The following is a 24,103-nucleotide window of genomic DNA, read 5'->3' on the forward strand; positions in this document are numbered from 1 at the left end:
AAGGCACTAAAAAAAAAAAAGAAAGAAAAAAAAAAAAAAAAAACTTGAGTGACACCTTTTTTTAGATTATTTTGGAAATCATAGTGAATCTTTAAAAACAAATTACATACATTTAATGACAAATGGACAAAAGTAGATATGACATGTTTTTAATAGAGCTTTCAGTGTAAACAGTATGATGCTGGTATGAAAAAAGAGGCATTGACATAAATATGCATGAATACATGACTTTGCATCCGCAAGGCCGTGCGTCTATTTCTAATCCTATAAATATGAGGTGGTTAGCACATTTTTTCAAAGGCACTTGTGACTCATGTAAGTAGACAATGAGTGGGTTGTCACTTTCCAAAAGCTTTGCTTAGCATTTTATATTGAAGAATATTGGAGCCTACTTCAGCAGCGATCTTAAGCACAGGCATGACGTAGTCTTTGAAGATGCCACCAGAGTTTTCAGCCTTTTCTTTCTTTAGCTGTTGGATCTCCTCACCCAAAAGTTCAGCCCTCTCCTTAAAACCCTTTTCTAAGAGGTCTTTCTGCTCTTTCAGCTTGCTCTCCATGGCTAACTCCATTTCTTTCTGTTGCTGGCGCTTTTCCTCCTCTATCTTCTCTTCCATCTGCTTCAGCCTCTCCTTCTGACTCTGACGCTCCTCCTCCAAAGTTTTCTTCATCTCCTCTTGCTTTTCTTGCTCTGCTTTTACCCTCAGCTCCAACAGGGTAGCTTTTTCCCTCTCCTCTGTTCATTTCCCCACATCCCAGGAAAAAAAAAAGTGTAGGGTATAGTTAAGTATGGTAGAACAGAGAGGGAACAGGGGAATGAGAAAGAAGCAGGAGATTATTTCTCCAGAGATGAGCGATGATCTCTGGTTAGGGGCATGAAGCAGGGTCTGTGAGGATTTAACAATGTGTCTTGAGAGGAGGTAAAATAACAATTAATATTCTCCCATTAGTAAGTCATATCATATGAAAGCATATGCACTGATGATACATCACACTAGCACGTTAGGTGAAAAGAAAAGGTTGACAGCTAGAAAGTGCATTAAAGGAGACATGGCATTAGTGTTTTGGACTGAAAGGGAAATTTTGTATGGAAGGTTATAGGCAGCTCCTAGATCAGGATAAAACTGAAGCCAAAAACACTTTTCATTGTGCTTTGTCACGTAGCCATGTGTTGTGGAACTGTAGCTCAGGAAGTGTAAACTGTAGGAAAACAGTTAATTTTGTTAATTTGTAGAGACCCACTAGATAAAATCAATATGAAAAAGTTGAGTGTATTTTCTAACTGTTTGACCAACTTAATAAACATAGACTACTAATACATGAGTGCACAGAGAGTTGGGAATGCATTCATTAATAACTCCTACAGGTCACCATTGTGTAATTGTAAGATAATAATTAAGGTAGGGTTAGAGTATAAATAAATCTCTGTACTCCAGGAGCAATAGTATTGCACTACATCTCCGCATCCCACTCACTCAGAGGTCACAGCCATCTGGTGATTGTACCTTGTATCCTCCGCTCATTCTCAGTCAGTTTCTTATCGGCCTGGAGAACAGCATTAGATTCCATACTCTTGTCTTTCATGAACGCCTCCAGTACATCCTCAGCCTGTAGATCACAGGATACACAAGCATCACAACACAATAAATTTTGTAATTTCTGTCTCTAAATTAAGAGGAAGCTGGAATCAAATGGTAATAATTGATTCTCTTAATTATCATTAATTTGGAGAAAAGCCCTCACTAGTAGTATAGGCATTCCTGCAAAAAATATATTTTTCTATACGTAGCTCATCCTTACACATTCCATAGTGCTCATTTCTAGATGTTCAATATATATTATTTATCCTTATCTGTGCATGTATTCAGTTCAATGCAAGATTATACAATGACATACCTCATACCTCTTTACTTTCAGTGTACTTACCCTGACTCCTTTCTTGCTATGGTTGCGATACTGGGTCACTACGTTATTACGGTCTCCACAGTACAGCTCATAGCCTCCTGGCTGGGCATAGCACCCATCCTGGAGCTTCTTAGCCATTGGTGCATAGAGAGCCATGAGAAGCTTTTGGCATTTCCCTCTCTGAGGCCTCCTCATTTTGGAGCAGGATCCCAACATAGTGCTTATCAATGGCCTCCTAAGTAAGTTACAACATAAACTATATTACAGAACTATTTCATATAATGACATATCACATAAGTAATACAGAGTTCTTGAACAAACACAGAAGACTAGACTGTTCTAAACTGAATTAAGTTGAAGTGCTCCCACTTGGAAAAAAAAACTGGGCATTGATTAACTTCACTTGGTGAACTTTTAATTGGCGCAAAGCTGAATGATAATTTCAGCGGATAGCTACAAATGAATTATGTAACAGCATTGGGTAGGGTATTGCAACATCTTTACAAGTAACATTTCCAGTCAACACAGTCTCAGATCCTGTTAGCTACAACATTCAATTGCGTTGGGTCCAAATATTGAGATTCTGACAATGACTCTCACTGCCACTACCAGTTGTCAAAAAACAACCTTACTGCCGTGGTTCACATACATTTTGCACTCAGGGCATAAGGAATAAGCTACAGCTGACAATGGACTTTTATTTATAAATACTATGAAATAAAGACCACTTCAATGGAGCCCATGACATTGGCCTGCATGTGATATTTGTGCTTGAAAAGACATAAAACATGTATGACAGCTGTATTGACTTTTCTGAATTGCTTTTACATGGATAAATGTTTAAACTCACAGCCAGTGCTTTCAAATGCACCCCATCCTCATCCTTGAAGGAGCGTTTCATGAAGACCTGTATGGCCATGGTGTTGAGGTGCTGATGTTGAGGGAAGATTTCATTCAGCTCCAGAGGGAAGTTGTTTTTCAATTGTTCCATTCCAGACTCATACACGTGAAACCCCTCCTGCACTGCAGCCTGATTCTCAATCTGCGCCATGGCAACCACTGCATTCTCCAGACAGGGTACACCACCACTGGCAATTGTGTTCACATAGGTTTCCACTAAATGACTCAACACTACAACAAGAAAAAAGGAAAAAAACAAACAAACAAACAAACAAAAAAAATGATCCAAAACAGGATAACTTTCTTTTCTCACAAAACTTTTTTTTTTTCAGACACGTCACAAAAAAAAATGATCCCTTCCCCTTTTTTGCCTCTAAGAACCAATAAAATGCGGTTTCCATCAACAAAGACTTTTGAAAGATGAACATCCACTGGTTTATACACGGGTGTGATCAGTGTGTTTTCCAGTAGTCCTTATAAAGCTATGTATGGTCACTAGAATGCTGTCCTATAGTCACTCTAAAATATGCCATATTATCTATTGATTGGGTGTTATCTATTGACTGATTTTAATCCATCACTGCTGTGTTGTTATTTATTATTGCAACTGCTTCCAGCCATGTATTTATACAATTGAACACAGCCACTGTCAAATTAAGGCAATTATTACACCCACATTTTAAGGGGGGAAAAATTACAGAAACATAGCAAAAATGTGTGAGGAGGATACTTGGCATTCCCATAGCTTTAAAAATGTTCTTTAGTTCTGAATGTTCTAAAGTATTGGAAAATGCTATGGATTGCTTTCAGCCACCAGGCTAGCACACCAGAAACTTATTCAAGGTGCAACTAGGGATTTTTAGCAGCTACCAATCTTTATAATCCATAACAAGTATGTCATTTGCAGACATTTGCATTACCTCCACCGAAACATTGTGCCACTATCCAGAGTAACCCCAATTTATGTGTCCAGTAAGAACAAGGCTGACAAACTTGCTCTCCCATTCTTTCACCCAATCACAAGAGCGGCACTCTCACTAGCACACATCATTACTGCTGCTCCTCCTTGACATTATGACTGCAAAGACGTGATGAACCTGTTCCTGAATGATGTCATTCAAACAGCAGACTCACATCTTCCATTGACTCTGTGGCCCCCCTTCACTGTTTTCACACGGCTCTCTTTCAGGATGTACTTGCAGAAACGATCAGCAGTCTCCAAGAATGTAGGACAAAGGTCATTCACATCCATGTGCTCCAGATTGCACATATTTTCTGGAGCAGTTGGGAACGGGAAAGTAAAGCACTTCCGAGATGGGAAGTAGTTCCGAATACACTGCCTTGGCAAGTTGTAGTTGATCACAGACTTTCCCAGACCTGAATAACAGAGCATATGCTCTTTAGATTAGTCACTGAAAGACGCCACTGAGATTGACATGTGGTGTCAACTGTTTCGACTTTTTAAGGACTTCACAATAACATGGCTCTAAACAGATTATCGCCACTGTATCAAAACTGATATTGCTGATCAGTTGATTAATGGTTATTGATGTTGCTTCATTTAAAACTAGATCCTTATTTACTTTTTTCCTTTCCCATTCACATTACCATCCTACTATTTTACTCTGCCCTCTAGAGGGCCAAGACACTTAAATCTCACCCTTCTTCAGCTTTAGGGCAAAATCCAGGTACTCATCCTCCGTCACATCTTCACCATTAATTTTTCGTTCTAAAGTAAAATCTCGGACAGCCCAGACAAAATTGGGGAAGAACTGCACAAACTGAGAGTCTTCCTCTTCCTCCTCACATTCTGCTGATGAAGCAGATTCTGATTTCACCTTGATCTGGTCGGTCAGCTCGGTAACATAGCTATATTTTGCTGAGGAAAGCTAACTGAAAAATATCCAGGAAGAGATAGATAACACGAGACATTTGTGACTCCATTTCTCCTACTTTAGACCAAGAGTACATTAAAAGAGTTGGAAGAGTGACCGTGACTACTACATTAAAGGATACTGGAGTTTCTCCACTGCCTGGTTATCTATTGTCCCTCGACTGTTGTAAACCAGAGTGCTGCTCAACAGAACAGCCAGACAGAAGATCCAGGCATCATTCTTTGAGTCTCCCTGATACACATGAACATGAATTAGCCAAGTTAAAATTTTAAATGAAAAGTTTTGTTTTACTTTTCCGAGAAGTTTACATGCATAAAAATGGCTTAACTGTGTGGTCATGATCATCCGACAGTAGAGAGAGTTGTTACTATGAGATTTTGGTTGATGTTGTAATAATGGCAACAGTCATATGCCTTATGTAGTTATGGTGATCGCGCTATACATAATGTAGTCCTGGTGACCTTGCTGTAGATCATGTTGTCATCTTGTCTTACCTTGTCCACATCTCCCAGTCCCTCAGTATCCAGCAACACCAGAGTGTGTTCAGTTTTAGTGGGGTGAGGGACACACCACATCCAGATGCCTTTGGTCTTAGACTCTATGGTACTGCCCAGGGCAAAACCTTAACAAATAACAGAATGTTTAAACACTGAATTCCATTATGGAGTGGCATTTACAATATATATCTTATATCTAATAATACTCCACAAATTCAGCATAGTTCCAGATTACCCAAATATGTCTTTTTCTCTTCTATTTGTCTGACCATCATTCCCAGTTTAGCCTTCTTAAATTTAAATCCTGCGTCTCTCTTTTGATCTTGACCTCCATTTTTGCTAGAACTCTCATCTCTTTGCAGCTATGAACTCTATAATGTACCCACTGTTTTTACTGACAGTCTTTTTGTCAAGAGGCTAGGAGGAAGCCAAGGAGACGACCTTACACAATATTGAGCAATATTTTAGTTTTTCAGGCAATGGACAATACCTTCCCTCCTCTAGTGTAATTAGCAATAATTTCTCGCTAAAGATGATTAACAGTGACTTTCCTCTGCAGTTATGGACCTCCTCTTTCAGCAAAACTAATGCCAGTGTCTGTTACATTTTCTTTCATATATGTCAGATCCACATAATGCCTTGCATGCACTTGCTTACATGAGGGCTGTCCGTATCTTCCTCTTAAATTTTAATAATTATTAAGTATTATATATCAAAATCATGAAAGTACCTTAAAAAAACATAGCCCTGATCTGACCCTTATTTTTTCAGTTATGTTCTTTGTCAACATGTTTAGGAGGCAGACTAGATAAAAATGCACTAAGTTCAGTCAGAATTTACTGATGTAGTGGCACCTTGGGAAAATGTTAAACTTCAAAAATCACATGTTCATCAAAATATTTTGGAATCCCAGTCCTGAACCAACAGTCTCACCTGTTGGCTTCCCAGCCAGACGGTTCATTAAGTAGGACTTCCCTGTGCGATACAACCCCACCACTGCCACCACGACCACTGGCTGGGAGATTCCCCTCAGGTACTCCAAGGCCTTTTCTTCAGTCAGAAGCAATCCATCCGCATTCCTTATCAGACACATAGGTGACTTCATGGGACCCTGCTGGTTGGTCATGATGCTTCTGGCTTTACGTATGGTCTATAAACAGAATCTGACAGCATGACATCAACGTCAGTGGAGTCAGCCAGCACAACAGTACTGTCTCATAAGTGTGTATGTGGAGTGTACTTCTACAACACTGTCAGTCTCCTAAGTGTAGAAAGTACTGGTGCATTACTTATGAGTTGCCTGTGTGTGGAGCTTACAACAAAGTGCTGTGTAATGTGCACTTGAAATTTTTGGAAATGTTTCTCAGATGTTGATCACTGTTCATGCAATACAAAGAAACATACAGAACCATATATCATTAATTTAAATACATCAGTCCTGGCATCTTAGTGCAGTCTGAACTACTGATGTGAGACCAGAACAGAAAATGCACAAAGGTAACTCAAGTGCCCACAGACTCCAGGTGTCATGCCCTGGTCCCTCCGTCTCCTCTGTGTCCCCTTTTGTATTATTTCTCCCTCTAGTGTCCGGTCTGGGTTCTGTTTTCACGGTTTCTCTTGTTTTCCCCCCTCTTTGTCAGTTTTTGGTTCAGCCCTGTTTAGTCTTTTTAGTTCAATCATTGTTCTCACCTGTGTTTAGTTTGTTATACCTTGTTAAGCCTTGTTTAGTTTGACATAGGTTTCCCCTGTTTCTTTGTTCTGGCATTGTTTGGAGTTTTCAGCTGTGTCAGGGTTAGTTTCTTGGTCTGCTACGGTCTTGTACTGGAATTCTGTAAGTCATTGAAACTCTTATGCTTACTTTAAATAAATATAACATTGATCTGCATGCGCATCCAGCCTCTTTCAAGAAATGTGACACCAGGGCTTTTTAAAATCCAGAGAATTGCAGAAATATGCAACATTGTGGAGAGTATTCCCTTGACTGTATCCACTTAAGTGTTCTGAATTTGGATACCATTTTAGAATTGGATAAACTTCCCCTGTCATGCATCCCACATCAAACTATCACTACTGGTGTAATATGTTTTATGCCTTTGAACACAGTTGCTCCTTCAGCAATAGAAGAAACATTTTCAGAGGCACATGTATTCATCTCAAAACAACAAAGTAGACTAAATAGAAAAGTGAATGGGTGAGTGCTGGTTGAGATGATTTTCACAATAGATAGCCTTATAATTAACATGGCACAAAGCAATGAGAGCTGTAAATTCATTCTATGTAGCAAACTTACTATGACAACTTTTTTTTTTTTTTTCTGACATGTTTTGGACACACACTATTAGGGGATTAAAGCTACCTGTGTTGCAGGAACTTAGAATGAGTGTAGCCCAACACTAAAAACTTACACTTTAAGGTTTGATAGCCACATAGTTAACCAATTCCACGTTTTCTACTACACTGAGTTTATTTACTTCTTTCTTTTAGATACATTACCCCTTTTCACACGCTTGTTGCAAGTATATTCAGTCCGCAAAATACGTTACATGAAGCATATCAGAGAGCGATGCACACATTCGTCCATTTTAGGTGCTGAAATGTATGTCAAAGTACACCATTTTACTGCGTAAATCACGAGAACTCTGCAACTGAAGTCGGGAAAATCTCAACGAAACAAAGTGTCATAAAGCACCTTCTTTGTTTAGTGTCTAACGCTTCCCCCCACGTAACTCCACGAAAACAGAAAATCTGAGGCAAATTTAGTCAGACTTTGATTCAGAAACGCCCTTTGTAGAATCTGCACTCAGAGAAAGAAATGAAATAAAATGAATGCTGTTACACGAGTTTTGAACAACCATCGGATACGAGTTAGTTATAACAGACTAACGGCAGGTAGGCTACAGCAGAGTTTATGTATCAGTTTTCGGAAATACTGCAGCAACTTCATTACTTTCGAAACTGTTGTGTTCTGTATCTGTTGTCTATGTTGTTTTTTCCGCTTCCGTCCGGTCCTGAATATTGTCCAACTATTGCCCACTGCTGTATAGCGCTGCTTTCGTAGTTATTTGTTTTATGACCTTACCTGCGTCGCTTGTACTCCGTAGCCTATTGTCGCTTTCTTTCGCTTTGCCTGATCGCTGTTATAACGGCTTTGAAAATGAAAATAAAACTGAATGTTAGGTTACGCCCAGTCAGGAAGCCGCAGACCTTTCCACTGCTGCAAAAATAACTTTTAAATCGTCATCATCGTCATGTTAAACATTTCAAAGACGAGAAAGAACAGCGCCTCTCTGTATTTCTGTTCTCCAAACATATCAATATGCAATACACTTTAACGATTTAACAGATTTTCAAAAGACTACCGCGACCTGGCAGCAGGTCTTAACAGCTAGATGGCACCAGAGACTCTGGGACAATCAGCAAGTGTTTTGTATTGAAGGAAAGTTTGCTCATTCACCGCCCAATGTACACTTTTCATTATCACAAAAGACTTCAGCTTCTCCTGCAGCCACTTTAATGAACTATTTGCAAACCATTTTTAATGAGCATAACAAATTAGAGAAAAAGAGAAATAAACCAATTCCATCACTTTCATCCCATAACTCAAAAGAAAGAGGGCATGTCGCTCAAGGTATGTTTATATAATGACTGACACGTCGGTCAGTTGAAAGAGCCATGACAGCTGTACGCCTCTACAGCTAAAATGATGTCAGATATGCAGAGAAAGATGTGCTTGACTTTATATATATGGGTCTGATAAAGAGCTGGCGAAATCCATGAGAGTGAAGGACTACACGGAAGCAGTGGAAAATATACTCTGTGCAGTAACTGTGTGTGAAGAGTTATGCGACCAAATATTTACCATCTCATGCTTAAGGGTGTAGGCTGCCAGCTGTCACTAGCAGCCGATGTTTACCATCCCGCATGTTCCTCAGGCCTTCACTGGGTTTCTCCCTCTGAGCTATTAGCTTGGCACAGGAAATGACCCAGAAGTCTTGGGTAAAGCAGCTGTCCCACACTTCAGACAATAAAATGTGGGGCCTGCTTCCCACAAAACGTTTCTAGTGAAATCGCAGAGACTCTGCACAGTATTTGAGCAGGTCTAAAGACAGAAATTTAACCCCAGCAAGGCCTATGGTGCCTAGGCCATTCGTAGAGATCTAGGTTAAGCCTGGGATCAGGGTTTGTACATACTATACTTCATAAAAACGTGAAATTGGACATGAAGGAACACAATTAAAGAGGACAGCGTCATACTGCACTCCGCTGTCACACAAAGGCATAATGGTACATCTCTAAAATGCAGAAAGCGGGGAGTAGTGAGGAAGAAAAGGTTTTCATTAAATGGAATGCTGATGTGGTATGCATTAAAAGGTAAAAGCTGTTCTCAAAACAAAATATTTTTTGCACAAGCAGAATACACTTCAGCATAGGCTACACAACAGGTTGATTTTACTAATTTATATCGAGGGTGAGTAAACTTATGTTCGATGTGCTGATCTTCTTTATGTAATTGACGTCTCAATTTTTGTAGGTTAAGATTTGAGTGACAATGAGAAAAAAATGGCCAGAAGGAATAGAAAAAGCTAACAAAAGTCGGCTGTAGTTAGCAGACCACATCTGTACCCAATATCAGTTTGGAAAACTAAACTTATTTTTCCTAAATGGAAAAACTGAGGGATCACATGGGTAAGTCAAATCTGGTAAACTGATGTCCATAGAAACAAAGCCTGTAGGCTATCACGCAGAATCCAACTTATAAATGCCATTATTAAGTCAGCCGTTGCTGTTCAATACAGTTTATTAGCTTGAATAGGCCTACTGTTTTCTGCGTACACTATAACACAGCACTGGATAGCAAACAACTTTGGGGACAGCGGCTTGTTCAAAGATTGGCTAGCCTGCCGAGGATATGACGCAAAGTATTACGGTATGTGGTTTTGTGGTTTTACTGCGTTGAAATACACGTCCTGGCTCATAAGGCATTTTCTTAATTACTGTCTTCATCATCAAATAAAAGAGCCATATACAAAATATGTCATTGTTAAACATGACGGTAAAAGTCCAAGCACAACTTATTGCTCCCTCAGAGACTTTCACTGGTTAGATTTCCCGTCCAAATATAACCAGTGAAATACGCTACGCTAAAGGTGGCTATTTGAGAACACGAACCGTCGTGTTCCAGCCCTCTGAGATTGCAAGAGACTATATAGTACCGCTATTTTTCCGTTGTTGTTTTAAAGTGAAAGTGAAAATGAATGTGAAAGTCGCGCTTCAGTTTCAAATATCATCAGTCAGCTGAGGCTCGAACAGTGAATCACTGGTTATTCGACCTATACCGTCATTTATTTTATAACATGCCAGTGTTAAACTTTTTATAGCAAAATAAACCCCGACAGTGTAAAGCTGGACTCCGACGTGAAGCGCTTCCTAAACATCTGCCTGGTTTGCGTCTTCAGACAGTGCGCCCCTGACTAAGAATTTTAGAAAGTCACGACTCTGTGGCAGTGTTGCACTTTATTGCTGTTGACTGAAGCAACGTGAGAAGATTAGTGTCAATCTGAAAATGGAAGGACGCGTTCCGTGTCATGCATTCTGAACACTGTGATATCCTAGAGAGGAATCGGGCATTTTACTTTCTCTTTCAAAGTCTGCAACGGATTTAGAAGTCTGAACCTGCATCCATATTTACTGATAAAGTAAACGGAGAACGCAGAAAACAGTCAACCCGACCACGTTAATACTTGTGCAGCGACAGGACGGTATCCCCAAGGTAAGAATATGTAATCTTATATAAATACATCCTTACTGTGTTATTAGGGGAAAAGATGCGGGTGCAGAGATGAGGTACAGATGTTGTGAAGACAAAAAGAGGTGTGTAGGGAAACCTTGTGTCTCACATGATCTCCTTAAGTTAAACAAAAAGCCATCTAAGAATAAGCTTGCAGTCACTTGTTATTGGGCTTTCCAGAAGTTGTGTATGGATGCCTAACAGATGCCTGACATATAAGATGTATGATGGCCAAAATATAGGAGACATTTGTTTCAGTGAGCACAAATACATACACACACACACACACATGCACGTATATGCATATATACAAGCTGGCCACACCCAACTGGCCAGTACTTCACCATGGCAAGAGGACGAGAGTTCAGTGATTTTATAAGAGACTGTGGTAACACACATTCATTCAGCAAGGGGCTGGGCGGTGTTGTGTGTACAGTGGTTTGATGCATACGGTGGTTTGTGTATTGTGTAATGTTGTGTTATCTTTTTCAGATGACAAGTTTCAAATCCACAGTGGAGATGCGAGAGCCCATCTGTCTGATTGAGAGTGATGAGAGTGGGTGCATGTGTGTCAGGAGAGAGGCACTGGAGATTCTGGAGCAGATCACACAGCCTGTGGTGGTGGTGGCCATAGTGGGGCTCTGCCGCACTGGAAAATCCTTCCTCATGAACAGACTGGCTGGAAAACACACAGGTAAGTCAATACAGCACTTATCTAGTGTTCAGTTTGCATAAATACTGAGTTCCGCAACTGGCGTCTGAAAATGCATTTAAGAAACCATCAAGTATGTTACAGAATGCTAATGAAAAAATGTCATTTTTACTGGATATCACCATTATCCAACATTCTGTGACAATTTGTCCCTGTTTTGTGGCTAGACTGAAATAATGACAGGATAATTGTCACCATTTCAGGATTTGAGTCTAACACCAGGGGCATCTGGATGTGGTGTGTGTCCCACCCCTGTAAAGCAGAACACACCCTGGTGCTGCTGGACACTGAGGGACTGGACAAGGTGAGGATCACAGACTTGCCTTCACCACACATTCTAAATCAGAGTTACCACGACAATACTACCACAAGAATGAATGTGACCACACTATTTGTAGCTGTTTTTAGCTGTTTCATGTGAACTAGGCTGATATGAGTAGCTCTGCTCTAATAAGCTGGTCAGATCTAATTAGCTGATGCAAGGAGCTGATCTATCCAGATGAACTGTTCTGATTTCATGTTTTTTTGGTTTCATAATTTGTGTTATTCCAGTGAGTTGTAGTGAGCTTTTGTGACCTGGGGAATTGGCCCGGACACATGATTTACTGTGATGTGTTTTGTTGTGTGTCTCAGGGTGATGAGAAACATGACACCTGGCTCTTCTGCTTGGCTGTTTTACTCAGTAGTACTCTGGTCTACAATAGTATTGGCGCCATTGATGATGATGCCTTGGAGAAACTGCAGTATCCTTTAACTTGTATACACACTCACGAGTGCGCGCGCACACACACACACTCTCTCTCTCTCTCTTATTGCAGTCAGGGAGACATACCCAGAAAAGTGAATTATAAACACAGCTTTTTCTGCACATGCTCAGGAGTCATGTGTCATGTTATTTAATAATCAGGGGCCAATCGGAATAAATAAAACACTATGCCTCACTTGCCATTCCAGGTGAGATTGTATTGTCTGGCTGTAGCATCAGACTATACTCTCTTTTTTTGTCTTCAGTTGCCCCACCCAAACATAAAAGACGATGTGCAAAGGCATCAGTCAAGCTTGGAAAATGTATTATGAGTCACTTCCGAAGTAGCTACCATTCTACTTGGTTGAACCTAATCACTATATAGCCTTATAAATGTTACTTAGTATTTCAGATGATTTGGATGTACTGTGTATAAAATGCTTCTGCTGTTTCTCACCGGCAGGATAATCAAGAAAAACATTGTCTGAAATTTGAGGTCTTTTCAGCGAGTTTCAATTACCATTCTTTTCTACTTACCTGAAAGGTTACTTTCCTTTAGTCATAGCTGCATGGAGTATGTCACAGAACTGCTTTGGCACATTAAGGTAAAGTCAGGCTCAGGAGATGAGGATCAGTTTAAAGAGTTCAAGAGCTTCTTCCCATCATTTGTGTGGACATTACAAGACTTCCCATTCACGTTGGAGCTGGAAGAGAGACCCATCACTGCCAATCAGTATCTGGAAGATGCTTTACAGCTCAAGACAGGTAAGTCTGATGCCAACAATGAAGATATACAGCTCTGGAAAAAAATTGAGACCACTGAAAAATTCAGTTGGGCTTGCTTTTACATGTGGTATGAACTACTGACATTTCTTCCAAATAAAAATATTGTGATTTAGAGCATTTATTTGCAGAAAATGGACAAATGGTCAAAATAACAAAAAAAGATGCAGTGTTTTCAGACCTCAAATAATGCAAAGAAAAAAAGTTCATATTCATTTTTAAACACCCCCAGATCACTGATCCTCCACCAAATTTGACAGTGGGCGCAAGACACTCTGGCTTGTAGTCCTCTCCAGATATCCATCTAACCATTAGACAACCAGGTGTTGGGTAGAAGTAAAAATTGGACTCATCAGAGAAGATGACCTTACTCCAGTCCTCTACAGTCCAATCCTTATGGTCTTTTGCAAACCTCAGCCTGGCTCTCCATCGAGGAAGGGCTTTTTTCTATCTTTGCATGACTTCAGCCCTGGCCCATAGCAGTCTGTTTTGAACCTTTCTCGCCTCGCACTTCACCCCAGCTTCCATTTGGCATTCTTTTTGTAGGTCACTTCATGTCATCCAACGGTTGTTGAGTGACATTTGAATGAGGTGGCGGTCATCCTGGTCAGTGGAGAGTCGTTTTCGCCCTCTGCCGGGTTGTAGCTTTGTTGTCCCCAATGTCTGCTGCTTGACCTTGCTCTTACGAACCACCGTCTTTGAAATTTTAAGGATGGAAGCAACCTTACGCTCACTGTATCACTCTGTCAGTAAAGCCAGAATGGATCCCTTCTTTTCTTCTCTCAAAATTTTTCTTTTCAACTGTTTTGGCATGGTCAATAGTTATTTTTTAAATTCAAATTACTTTTGAGGTACTACCAGCACTGTTTTTGTCATCCAGCTGGTCCTATTGTAAAAGGATAGTGATAACCACAAGAGTGGTTTTTATGCTTTCCTCGTTAAGTAAGATTTGGTTCAGGTGATCACCTAATCAGTGCTTCGTTAAGTAGAATCAGGTGTGCTTGTGTTGGAATTCAACAGACATTGGAATGGAATGGCTGCCATACATGTGGAGATGCTGGTTTAAGAGCAATTTGGAGTGGTCTCTTAATTTTTTCCAGAGCTGTATGCTGTGGCAGAACCTATGCTATATGACTAAGCAGGAGGACCTAGGGTACATGATACTGCAGGATAAGCTGGATTAGTTCCATCCACAACTTTAACCAGACAAATTTCCATAAATATTGTACAAGAAACAGATCAGTAAATGTTTAACAGAAAAACAAACAAACAAACAAAAAAAACCATTCAAAGACAAACACAATTTAAAATAATTTTAAGTTAATACACTGAAGTCCTAAACAGAATAACTTCTGCTAATCAGTTTCATTTTGTCATGTTTCTGTAGAAGGATCTTCTTCTCAGATTCTGCAGTACAACCAGACTAGGTGTTGCTTGCGTGAGTTCTTTTCTGTACGAAAGTGCTTTGTGTTTGAGTGTCCTGCAAGCATTGAGAGGATTAAACAGTTGAGGAGCCTCACAGATGCAGACCTTGAGCCCACCTTTCTAGAACAGGTGCAGGATTTCTGTGGCTATATCTTGACCAATTCTCATGCCAAAACCATGAGAGGGGGCTTGGAGCTGACCGGCAGAAGTGAGTACTGGTACCAGACAACTCCGCTATTACTCCAAGTGATAATTTACTCTCTCCTCCAGTAATACTGCAACTATAAATTTAATACCACCTCCACTTCCAAAGCCATAGTATTGACATATTATCTCATCTTTCTCCCAGTCTGGGGCAACCTAACAGAGATGTATGTAGAAGCAATCCATTGTGGGGAAGTGCCCTGTCTGGACGAGACAATGGAGTCACTGGTAGTAATTCAGAACAGCTGTGCTGCAACCGAAGCGGTGGAGTACTACCAAAGAGAGATGTGGAGTAGGGTGACCACAGAAACACAGAAGGAGTGGTCTGTCATCCATGAAGTTGTGAAGAGAGAGGCGATGAAACTCCTCATCAACAACTCTCTCGGTGATCTTGATCAGCATTGCCAGCAGGAGTTCAAGGTACTGTTAAAAGAATTCAGGAGTCAAATACACAGATGAGTTAGATTCGGGCAAACAGCTCAGATACTTTGGGCCTAAATTCACCCTTTCTTTTGCTTTCCCTCCTTCTCTCTTTACAGAGGAATTTAGAGAGAGAATTCCAGTGCCTCTGCCTCTTATTGCTGTAGTTAATGTTTGATGTGTCAGACATAATGATGGCACTTCAACTTTCATTATCTCACCATTCACTTTTGCATCAAACTTAACCTCTTTGGTTCAATAGTCATTTTGCAACCACTGCAGCCTGAGACTATTCCCTTTCTCTCTGTATAGAGGAGTCTTCAGAGTCTCTATGAGGAGTACTATTGGCAGAGAATGGAGGAACCTCACCAGATGAACACGTCTGTCTTCTCCCCTGAGAAGACAAATTCAGAGAAAGATGATACATTCATGGTGAGACTCAGTTCATGTTGTTGCTCTAATAAAACTCTAACCCTAAGAGTGTGGCAGAAATGGCAATCATGCATTGCTTGTCAACATCCTGTCATTAGTTATCAAATTTAACACTGATTTTACACCACAGTGTCTCCTAGTTAACATTATACACATGGCAAAATTTGCAAAGCAAGAGACCATGTTTTTCACAAACCAAAATAATTGTTAAATTTGCTAGACATTGTTAGACGTCATATCATTCTGTCAAAAGCTGTGCTCGCTGGACTCTATTTAAGTTTTGCAGCCCAGAACTAAGCAACTTTTGCTGAAAGAATGGTAAATGTTTTTGCGAGGAGACATAGTTTATATCATCTGGCAAGACACTTCAGAATAATCAAAGCAATGTCGTATGATTGGACAAGAGTGCCATATGCTCCCTAAAGGTAACATAAATAGAAGCTTGACTATCAGTGAGCACAGATGAGCATTACAAAGCGAAGTGAACAAGACGTGTCAAGCCGGTTCCCTTGCTACAACTGGCAAATGATATTGCGAATCACGGGAGTAGGCTGTCCGTCTGATCCATGAGACAATGTCTTTATCAGACACACTTATGTTGTGGTGTGCTGTGTTGTATATAGTTATGTTACATCATATTGCTGTTCAGATGGTGAGCATCAGAACCACTGTGGAGATGCCAGAGCCCATATGTCTAATCGATAACGACACGAACGGGCACATGTGTGTCAGGAGAGAGGCACTGGAGATTCTAGAGAAGATCACACAGCCTGTGGTGGTGGTGGCCATAGTGGGGCTCTATCGTACTGGAAAATCCTTCCTCATGAACAAACTAGCCAGTAAACACACAGGTAAGTCACCCTGGTGCTTATCTAGTCTTCAGTTCAGAGGTTAGCCCAATGGTCACGTATCCAGTATCTTCTCCTCAATTACCAACATTCCGTTCCATTTAACAAGCTGTTCCTATTTTGTAAATAAATTCAAATAGGTTAGTGACTGGATATTACTGTCACAATTATAGGCTTTGCTCTGGGTGCTACCATCGAGTCTAAGACCAAAGGCATCTGGATGTGGTGTTTACCTCACCCAACTAAAGAAGGACACACTCTAGTGCTACTGGATACTGAGGGTCTGGGAGATATAGACAAGGTAAGGACTACACAGTTCCATGAAAACTAGGGTCACTATGGTTACATTAGTTACTTGGCTTGGTACTATAGTGTTGTTATGAGCTTATCTGTTTTGTTGTGTCTGGCAGGGTGATGAGAAGCACGACACTTGGATCTTCTGCCTGGCTGTTTTACTCAGTAGTACTCTTGTCTACAACAGCATGGGGACCATCAACAATGACGCTCTAGAGAAACTTCAGTATCTTTTAAAACACACACACATACACGACACGCACACACAGACACACACACACATATTTAAACAGGTGGAAAGATAATGTTTTTTGAAATTCTTGTGATCCAAGTAATGACCTGTTTTTTTGGCTGTGGTACATAATGGTTAATCAGTGATAACTGATATATCATTTTGGTCCCTCTTTGCTCATCTAAACTTTTCTAATTGCATCCAACTAGCCAGTGGTGCATTTCCTTTAAAAATAACCATTTTGTTCATTCATTAAGTGTTTGAATTTTCAAGTATGATACATGGTCCAAACTGACCAGGGTCCAGGCAGGGGAGGAAATGTCCTTCCAAAAATTTGGACAAAATTCAAAATGACTGAAAGTTCCCTATGGCAGAAACAATTTTGTGGAAGAAATCTTACCAAATTCAAGAAATTTACTAGGAAAAGCATGCTGAGGAATATGGCTCAAGAATTATGTACAAAAGCACTGATTTATAAAAGTCATGGTGTAATTACCAGGCCAAGTGAGGCAAGTTGAATTCCCATAAAATTTTATAAGCTTTCCAACTTCTATAATTTTGGTTCTTGCTGTTCTTTATTTTTGTACATCTAAATGTGGTATAAAAAAAATCACAGTAGTTTGAAGATAAAGCAATGAGGTTCCTGTAGCTTCTCTGCTTGGGCATTTATTATCCATGTGGTAACAATTAAAAATGAATAGAAATGTCATTGAGCTAAAGCCAGAAACTCACTGTTTTTCCCTTCAGTTGGGATGCTCTCCTTAACCGTGTCCCGTGCAGCTATGTTACTGAACTGACTGAGCATATTAAGGTGAAATCAGGCCCAGCAAACTATGATCAGTCCTCAGAGTTCATGGCCATCTTTCCGTCATTTGTTTGGGCAGTGAGAGACTTCACGCTGACCTTAGAACTGGAAGGTAGACCCATCACTGCAGACCAGTATCTGGAGAGTGCTCTTAAACTCAAGACCGGTCAGTGTGATGCTAAGATACAAAAACCTGTGGTTATTTATAGAAATCAACATGGATTTTGGTTGGTATTTGATAAGGTCCTTCAACAACTCTAGCCAGACTCAAGATCCCACAAGATCTTCAATATATCTGCAATACCTATTTTAATGAAGCTATTCAAGAAAGAATAGGAAGACATAAACCAATGAACTACAAAAATATATACACCATTATTCTTAAAATTTTTTGTACTGAAGATGAACCTATTTTTTTGTCAATTTTAAATATAGGATCCTCTCGTAAAATGGAGGAATACAATCAGCCTCGGCGTTGCCTTCGTGAATTCTTCTCTGAAAGGAAGTGTTTTGTGTTTGAGCGTCCAACCAGTGTGGAAAAGATGAAGAAGATGGAGCAGCTCGCAGACACAGACCTCGAGCCCAACTTTGTGAAGCAGACACAAGATTTCTGTAACTACATCTTTATGAATGCCCGAGCCAAAACCATAAGAGAAGGCTTGGGGCTGACTGGCAGGAGTGAGTAACAGAACCAAGCACCCTGACTACTATTACAGTCAGCATAAATTGAATGTAGTCTCCTCTTCTACTGTTAGCATAACTTCAATATCCACCAATCTCATTAATTTTTAGCGATTCTACTGTATTTGTATTTATATTGACAATCTATTCCTCCTATTCCACATCTTTTCAACACAACAAATCGCCAAACTATGAGTACATATTTGGATGAAGTCTCTTGTGACTAGTGTAAGAAGTTTTAGGATCAGTGTACTTTATGAAAACAACTTGTCTTTGAAATTTGTGTGTGTATTTATTATAATTAAACCTTAAATGGTATGAGAAACCCAAACGGGCAATTACATGTGTTCCCTTCAGGTATGATCCTGTTCCCTTTCTTGAGTTATTTGAGTAAAAGCTATATAATCAATATCTTTAATCTCTTTTTATCTCAGTGTTGGGCAGCCTGGCAGAGACATACGTGAAAGCAATCCGAAGTGGGCAGGTGCCCTGCCTTGACAATGCCGTTGAGTCACTGTCAGAAATTCAAAATAGGCGTGCTATAAATGAGGCTTTGGATTTCTACAAGAAAACAATGAGCTGCAAGGTCAAACTCCCCACAGAAACACAGGGGCAGCTGTCTGACATCCATGCAGCTGTGGAGAAAGAGGCGGTTGCAATTTTCATCAACGGCTCCTTCAATGACCACGACCAGAGACACCAACTTGAATTTATGGTATAATCAGCAAAAATCAAACCTGAGTCAAAAAACTGAAGGAGTGTAAAACACTTCTGAGTCCTTGACAAACACAAGAGCTTGGGACCCATCTTTCTCTCTTACTCTGTCTCTTTCTGCCTTGTTTTCTCCATGCAGAAGACAGTGCAGAGTGTCTATGACGAGTATTGTATGAAGAACATTGAAGAGTCTTGTCAGATGTGCAGATCTGTCATCTCTTGTGTGTTTGGCTGGCTGGAGATAGCGGTGAGGGAGGGGTCATTCATGCACCCTGGGGGCTACAAAGAGTACTGCAGCGCCATGAAGGAGGCAACTGAGCAGTACAGATCAGAGAAAGGTCACAGGCTGATGGTGAGCAATCATCTCAATCATTGCTAACATTGTCATTACAGAAAAATTATTATTTGCTGAAAAACATGTCAAAAATCTGTGATTGGACAGGACATGATCTTTCAATCAGCTATATGTTGTCAAAATATCTCTGACTTGTTTTGGTAACAGCTTTTAGTGTTATCCACAGGTCAGAATCAACAACTTGAGACTGTTTTAGTGTTTCAGTTTTGTGTTTTAGTCTTGTTTTGGACTTGTGTGTGTGTGTGTGTGTGTGTTTTCACAGAGTGAGGAGGTGCTGAAGGAGTATTTAAATGAGAGGGACGGGATTGGAAAGAGTATCTTGGCGGCCGACAGGTCCCTCACAGAATGCCAGCGGCAGAATGAATGTAAAGACCAATTATACTACACCAGCTTTACTCACCCCTCACTGAACATGTTGTACTGCCCATACTTAGCACTGCATATGTTTTTATGTGGCAACATAAATGCCTTAAAATGGACTGTTTTACTAACCTTATTCATAACAATCCCTGATCTTTACATCCTTAGCTTCAGTATTTACATTCATCTATCAACACAGTACAGAGACTGCAATTTTAACCCATGTGCACTCTTAACCGCAGGTGTTTCACAAACATTTATGTTTTAAACTAACACAGACAATAATGAACTTTTACATTTTAAAACTTGACAATTACACACTTGACAGACTCTGGCAGGGATGCAGCAAAGTTCAGGAAGTGTGTCTGACAGTTATGAAACTGAATTTTTTGGGTTGCATATCTTGTCTCTCATATTAAAACCATTGTGATGAAATACCTTTAATTTTTGTCCATTTGCCTACTTTCAGAGTTAGAAATACAAAAATATTTTTGGTACCTATACCTAAGATTCTAGCTAGAGTTGAGGTTGCCAACCTTTAAATGTAAAAATATGTTTGAGAGTTTTTGTGTATGTGTTTCACTCTCGCTCTAAAGTGCAACAGCTGAAAAGTGAAGCATTAGAGCAGCGCAAAAGGGCTCTGGAAGAGCAGAACAGCATCCAGCAGCAGCAGATGAAAGCTCAGGAAAGAACCTATGAGGAAAACATTAAGCAGCTACTGGTGAAGATGGAGCAAGAACAACAAAGAAACCAGGAGGAGCACAAACGAGTGCTGAATGCGAAACTGAAGGTACAATGAAATGCTACAAGGAATATAAAATTAACTCATAAAAGCTCAATTTGCATTAAGTGTGTGTGTGTGTGTGTCTGTGTGTGTGTGTTTCATTATTGCGTTCCCTCTGATTCAGCTGCCAAAAGATCTTAGATTTTGTGGTGTCAGGTCCCAGTGATCTCAGTGATTCTCTTTGTACCTCTAACATTTGTCTTGTCTCAGGAGCAGAGTGATCTACTGGAGCAGGGCTTTAAAGGGAGAGCAGAGAGTCTGCAAAAGGAGATCAATGATCTGAGGGAGGACAGGAGGAGACAGGAGGAATCTCAGCCATCGACTGTCAGCAAGGTGCTGGACACAGTGGGAACGGCTGCTGCAATCTTTTTGCCTGGGATCGGAAAAGTCGCTGGCCTAGGCTTGTCTCTTATCTCTAAGTGGTTCAAATGAGTGGAGAAAGACGAGACTAGATCTAATATAATTAACATGTTGTGAGTCGAGTGCGGCAACCTCACAATTAGTAGTTAAGATATTATGTTTGTGTTTGAATTATATTTTGGCCAGCATTAGGCATATTGTATATTCACTGTTTCACTTGTTTGATATGGACACAGTACTCTGTTTGTGTCTCTCTCTACATACATGCATGTGTAGCCGGGTAGCGTCACCTCTCCTTTTTGTGTATCCATTGTTCAGTTTGCTGGTAACTAATTAGCCTAATTGATAAGCCCTTGTGTGTAAATAGCCCAGGTAAACGCTACCTGAAGGTTTGCTTTTTGGATATCTGCCCCTTCTGCCACCGTTCCTTCCTTATTAGAAAACTTGGTTTTTGTAGTTACTGCCAGTGTGACTTTTGATATGTTCCTATGCAACTGACCCTCAGGTAGACACACTCCCAGCTCTCGCTATATTTTCTTGGTTATGTTTGGCATGGTAGGAGCGCAATCGCTTTTGTTTGTAGCTTCACCTGCCTCGCCGTAGCACTGCCTGGGGTTATCTGTCTTTGATGGCCGATTGCCAGACTGTGGGTACGTGTGCACAGAGTACGGTACTGTTACTTTCAAATATAAGGTTTATTTTCTTTTTCTGTAATTTCATTTTGTTCTGACAGGTAGCATTAGACCTGCAAAGGGGAATTGGTATTGGCGTGCCGCATCTTGGTCAAAGCTGCTGTTTTGTCTCCTTTTGTTTCTGTTTTGTCTCCTTTTGTTTCTCTTTTGTCTCTTCGGCCTGTGTTTGGTTTCTGTTTTTGTTTCTGTTATTCCTTCGCTTATGTTTCGTCAGAGTTAGTTGGTTTATCCTGACTCTGGAATATTGCTCGTGCTGTTAGACGGTCAGTCTCTCAGCGCAGTGTATTCTGTTTATTCATTATTGTTCGGTCTACGTAGCGTTTGCACAGGCCGTGTTGTGTTTAATTGTGTCTCTTCTCTTTTTTTTTCCTTATTTTATTGGTTCACTTTTCTGGTATGATTTGTGGCTGTGTGATTTGTATTTATTTGTTTTGGTTAGTTTGGTGCCGACTGGTATGTGATCTGGCGTGTCCACTATTCAATTAATTCCCTTGCATCCAGGCTGCAGCTGATTGCCCCTTTTGGGGAGGCTAGTCACTGGTGGTGTCCCCTCACAGTGTGAAGTTTCCAGGGGCACCTTGGCTTAGTTCACTTATTGTTTGCAGTGTGCGTGCCCAGGTGTGGGACCTGGGCACCTCTCCCAATTAGTCTGCCTCCCCCAAGGTAAGCCTTAGCTCTGCTGTCAATGCCCTCTCTTTTACTTTAGTTGCAAGGGTGGGTAACTGTTTGTGTGAAGAGTGTGATAGTGCTGTGATGGTGTGTTAGTGGAAGTATTTTATATTTTTGTTCTGTTACAATTTTAAAGGTTATTTGTGATAAAGAATTCCTAATTAGGGGCCCACCTTGTAATTTGCAGGGTTGACTGTATCTGTAATAAATATCATTTGCTATTACATTGAAGCTGTCACCAGAATGCTTTTGCAAGTGATTCCACTACCTCCTTGGTCAATAAAATTTGATTTTACATCTGAAACCACGTCTCTGGCTTTCTGGTATTAACGAACCTGTGTTATGTGCTAGTACTGGGTTGAAATTCTCTGGGTGAAATTCCCAGGGTGGCATAGTTGGCTACAATTTACATATTATTTCTTTTATTTGATTTGGTGTACTTTAAGCCCTTACCGTCATGCCACACATGCTTCTGTCTAATGGTATAAATATTATAAGTATATCCTCCTCAGGTCATATCATAGCGCTGATGGTAGCATATGGTAATATTTTATTTTTGCAGTGGCTTTTGTGTAATAATAATAATTAAAAGTGTTATAAAATGTTTTAGTCAAATGGTGTTGAGACTTACCAAGTAATTATAGTTGAGATACAGACTATTAATGAACATGAACTCAATTACTTTATTCATGTTTTAAGGACACAGGCTATGCAAATAAAAGAAAAACAGTAAATCTAGTACAGTTGCCTTCTGTGATATAGACACCTAAAGAAACTGCTTTTGGCTGCAAATGTCAAGTCAGTTATAATTACACCCTGGTGGCATAAGCTCACTGGGGACAGATGGCTGGAGTTTACAGATAAGAGAAAACATGTCTCTCTGATTTATTCAACATACACACATGTCTCTTATGCTGGCACAGTAATTTTGTAACACAACAACATATACTCAGATAATTTATTACAGAATGAATTAAATGAAAAAGGTTAATAATAAAAAAATCAAACTATGTAGTGTTGTCACAGCCTGCACTTCATCCTTGGACTTTTGTTTTGAAATGTCTTGTGCCCCTGTTCCGTGTGTCTCCGCCTTTTCACCTGATTCTGTTTATTCCGTTTATTAACCTCGTTGTAGCCTTGTTAATTTGAACCAGTCACGTTTTCCCCAGTTTAGTTCTCCTTCTGTATGTAAGCCCTTGTGTTTGCCTTGGCCTTTGTGTATTGTTGTTTGTGTTAGTATGCACTCTGTTAGGCTGCACCTTTTTGTTACTGGTTTTTGTTCCTGTTTGCACCTGTTTATTTATCAACATTTTGAAAGTAAGGTCCTCCTTTTTTGTCACCACCATCATTGTGTCTTGCGCTTGGGTTCACCACCACTCCACGCCTGACAAGTGTACAGTTACAAATGAAATTTAAACACTTTGTGGTATGATTATAATTTGAGTGTTGTCATTTTTTTTTTTTTTTTTAATTTCTAAACATTTATAAGAGGCTGCCTTCACTAGATGAGGTATAATATCAGAGGCATCACATCACATCTCTCAAACGCACACACACACACACACAAATGACATTATGAGAAATCACTCATCTACTGTTATGTACC

At 40.1% G+C, this 24,103-nt stretch overlaps 2 protein-coding genes and 1 pseudogene across 2 annotated transcripts; 2 read left to right on the forward strand and 1 right to left on the reverse strand.

Annotated features, from left to right (window-relative positions):
• Nucleotides 1-338: 338 nt before the first annotated feature.
• On the reverse strand, nt 339-6,320 carry LOC115821100 (guanylate-binding protein 1-like; annotated as a pseudogene).
• Nucleotides 6,321-11,474: 5,154 nt separating this feature from the next.
• On the forward strand, nt 11,475-15,980 carry LOC115821629 (guanylate-binding protein 1-like). The gene is made up of 8 exons (XM_030785434.1): nt 11,475-11,676; nt 11,898-11,998; nt 12,328-12,437; nt 13,005-13,204; nt 14,613-14,855; nt 14,997-15,271; nt 15,584-15,703; nt 15,957-15,980. Exons 1-8 carry the CDS (start codon nt 11,475-11,477, stop codon nt 15,978-15,980), a joined length of 1,275 nt encoding a protein of 424 aa, XP_030641294.1.
• Nucleotides 15,981-16,367: 387 nt separating this feature from the next.
• LOC115821631 (guanylate-binding protein 1-like) lies at nt 16,368-21,208 on the forward strand. Its single transcript, XM_030785435.1, has 10 exons — nt 16,368-16,554; nt 16,725-16,852; nt 16,962-17,071; nt 17,858-18,048; nt 18,318-18,560; nt 18,998-19,278; nt 19,417-19,629; nt 19,895-19,997; nt 20,589-20,782; nt 20,987-21,208. Exons 1-10 carry the CDS (start codon nt 16,380-16,382, stop codon nt 21,206-21,208), a joined length of 1,860 nt encoding a protein of 619 aa, XP_030641295.1. The 5' UTR covers nt 16,368-16,379.
• Nucleotides 21,209-24,103: the final 2,895 nt, after the last annotated feature.

The sequence above is a fragment of the Chanos chanos genome, chromosome 9, assembly GCF_902362185.1.
Source record: "Chanos chanos chromosome 9, fChaCha1.1, whole genome shotgun sequence".
Taxonomy (NCBI): Eukaryota; Metazoa; Chordata; class Actinopteri; order Gonorynchiformes; family Chanidae; genus Chanos; species Chanos chanos.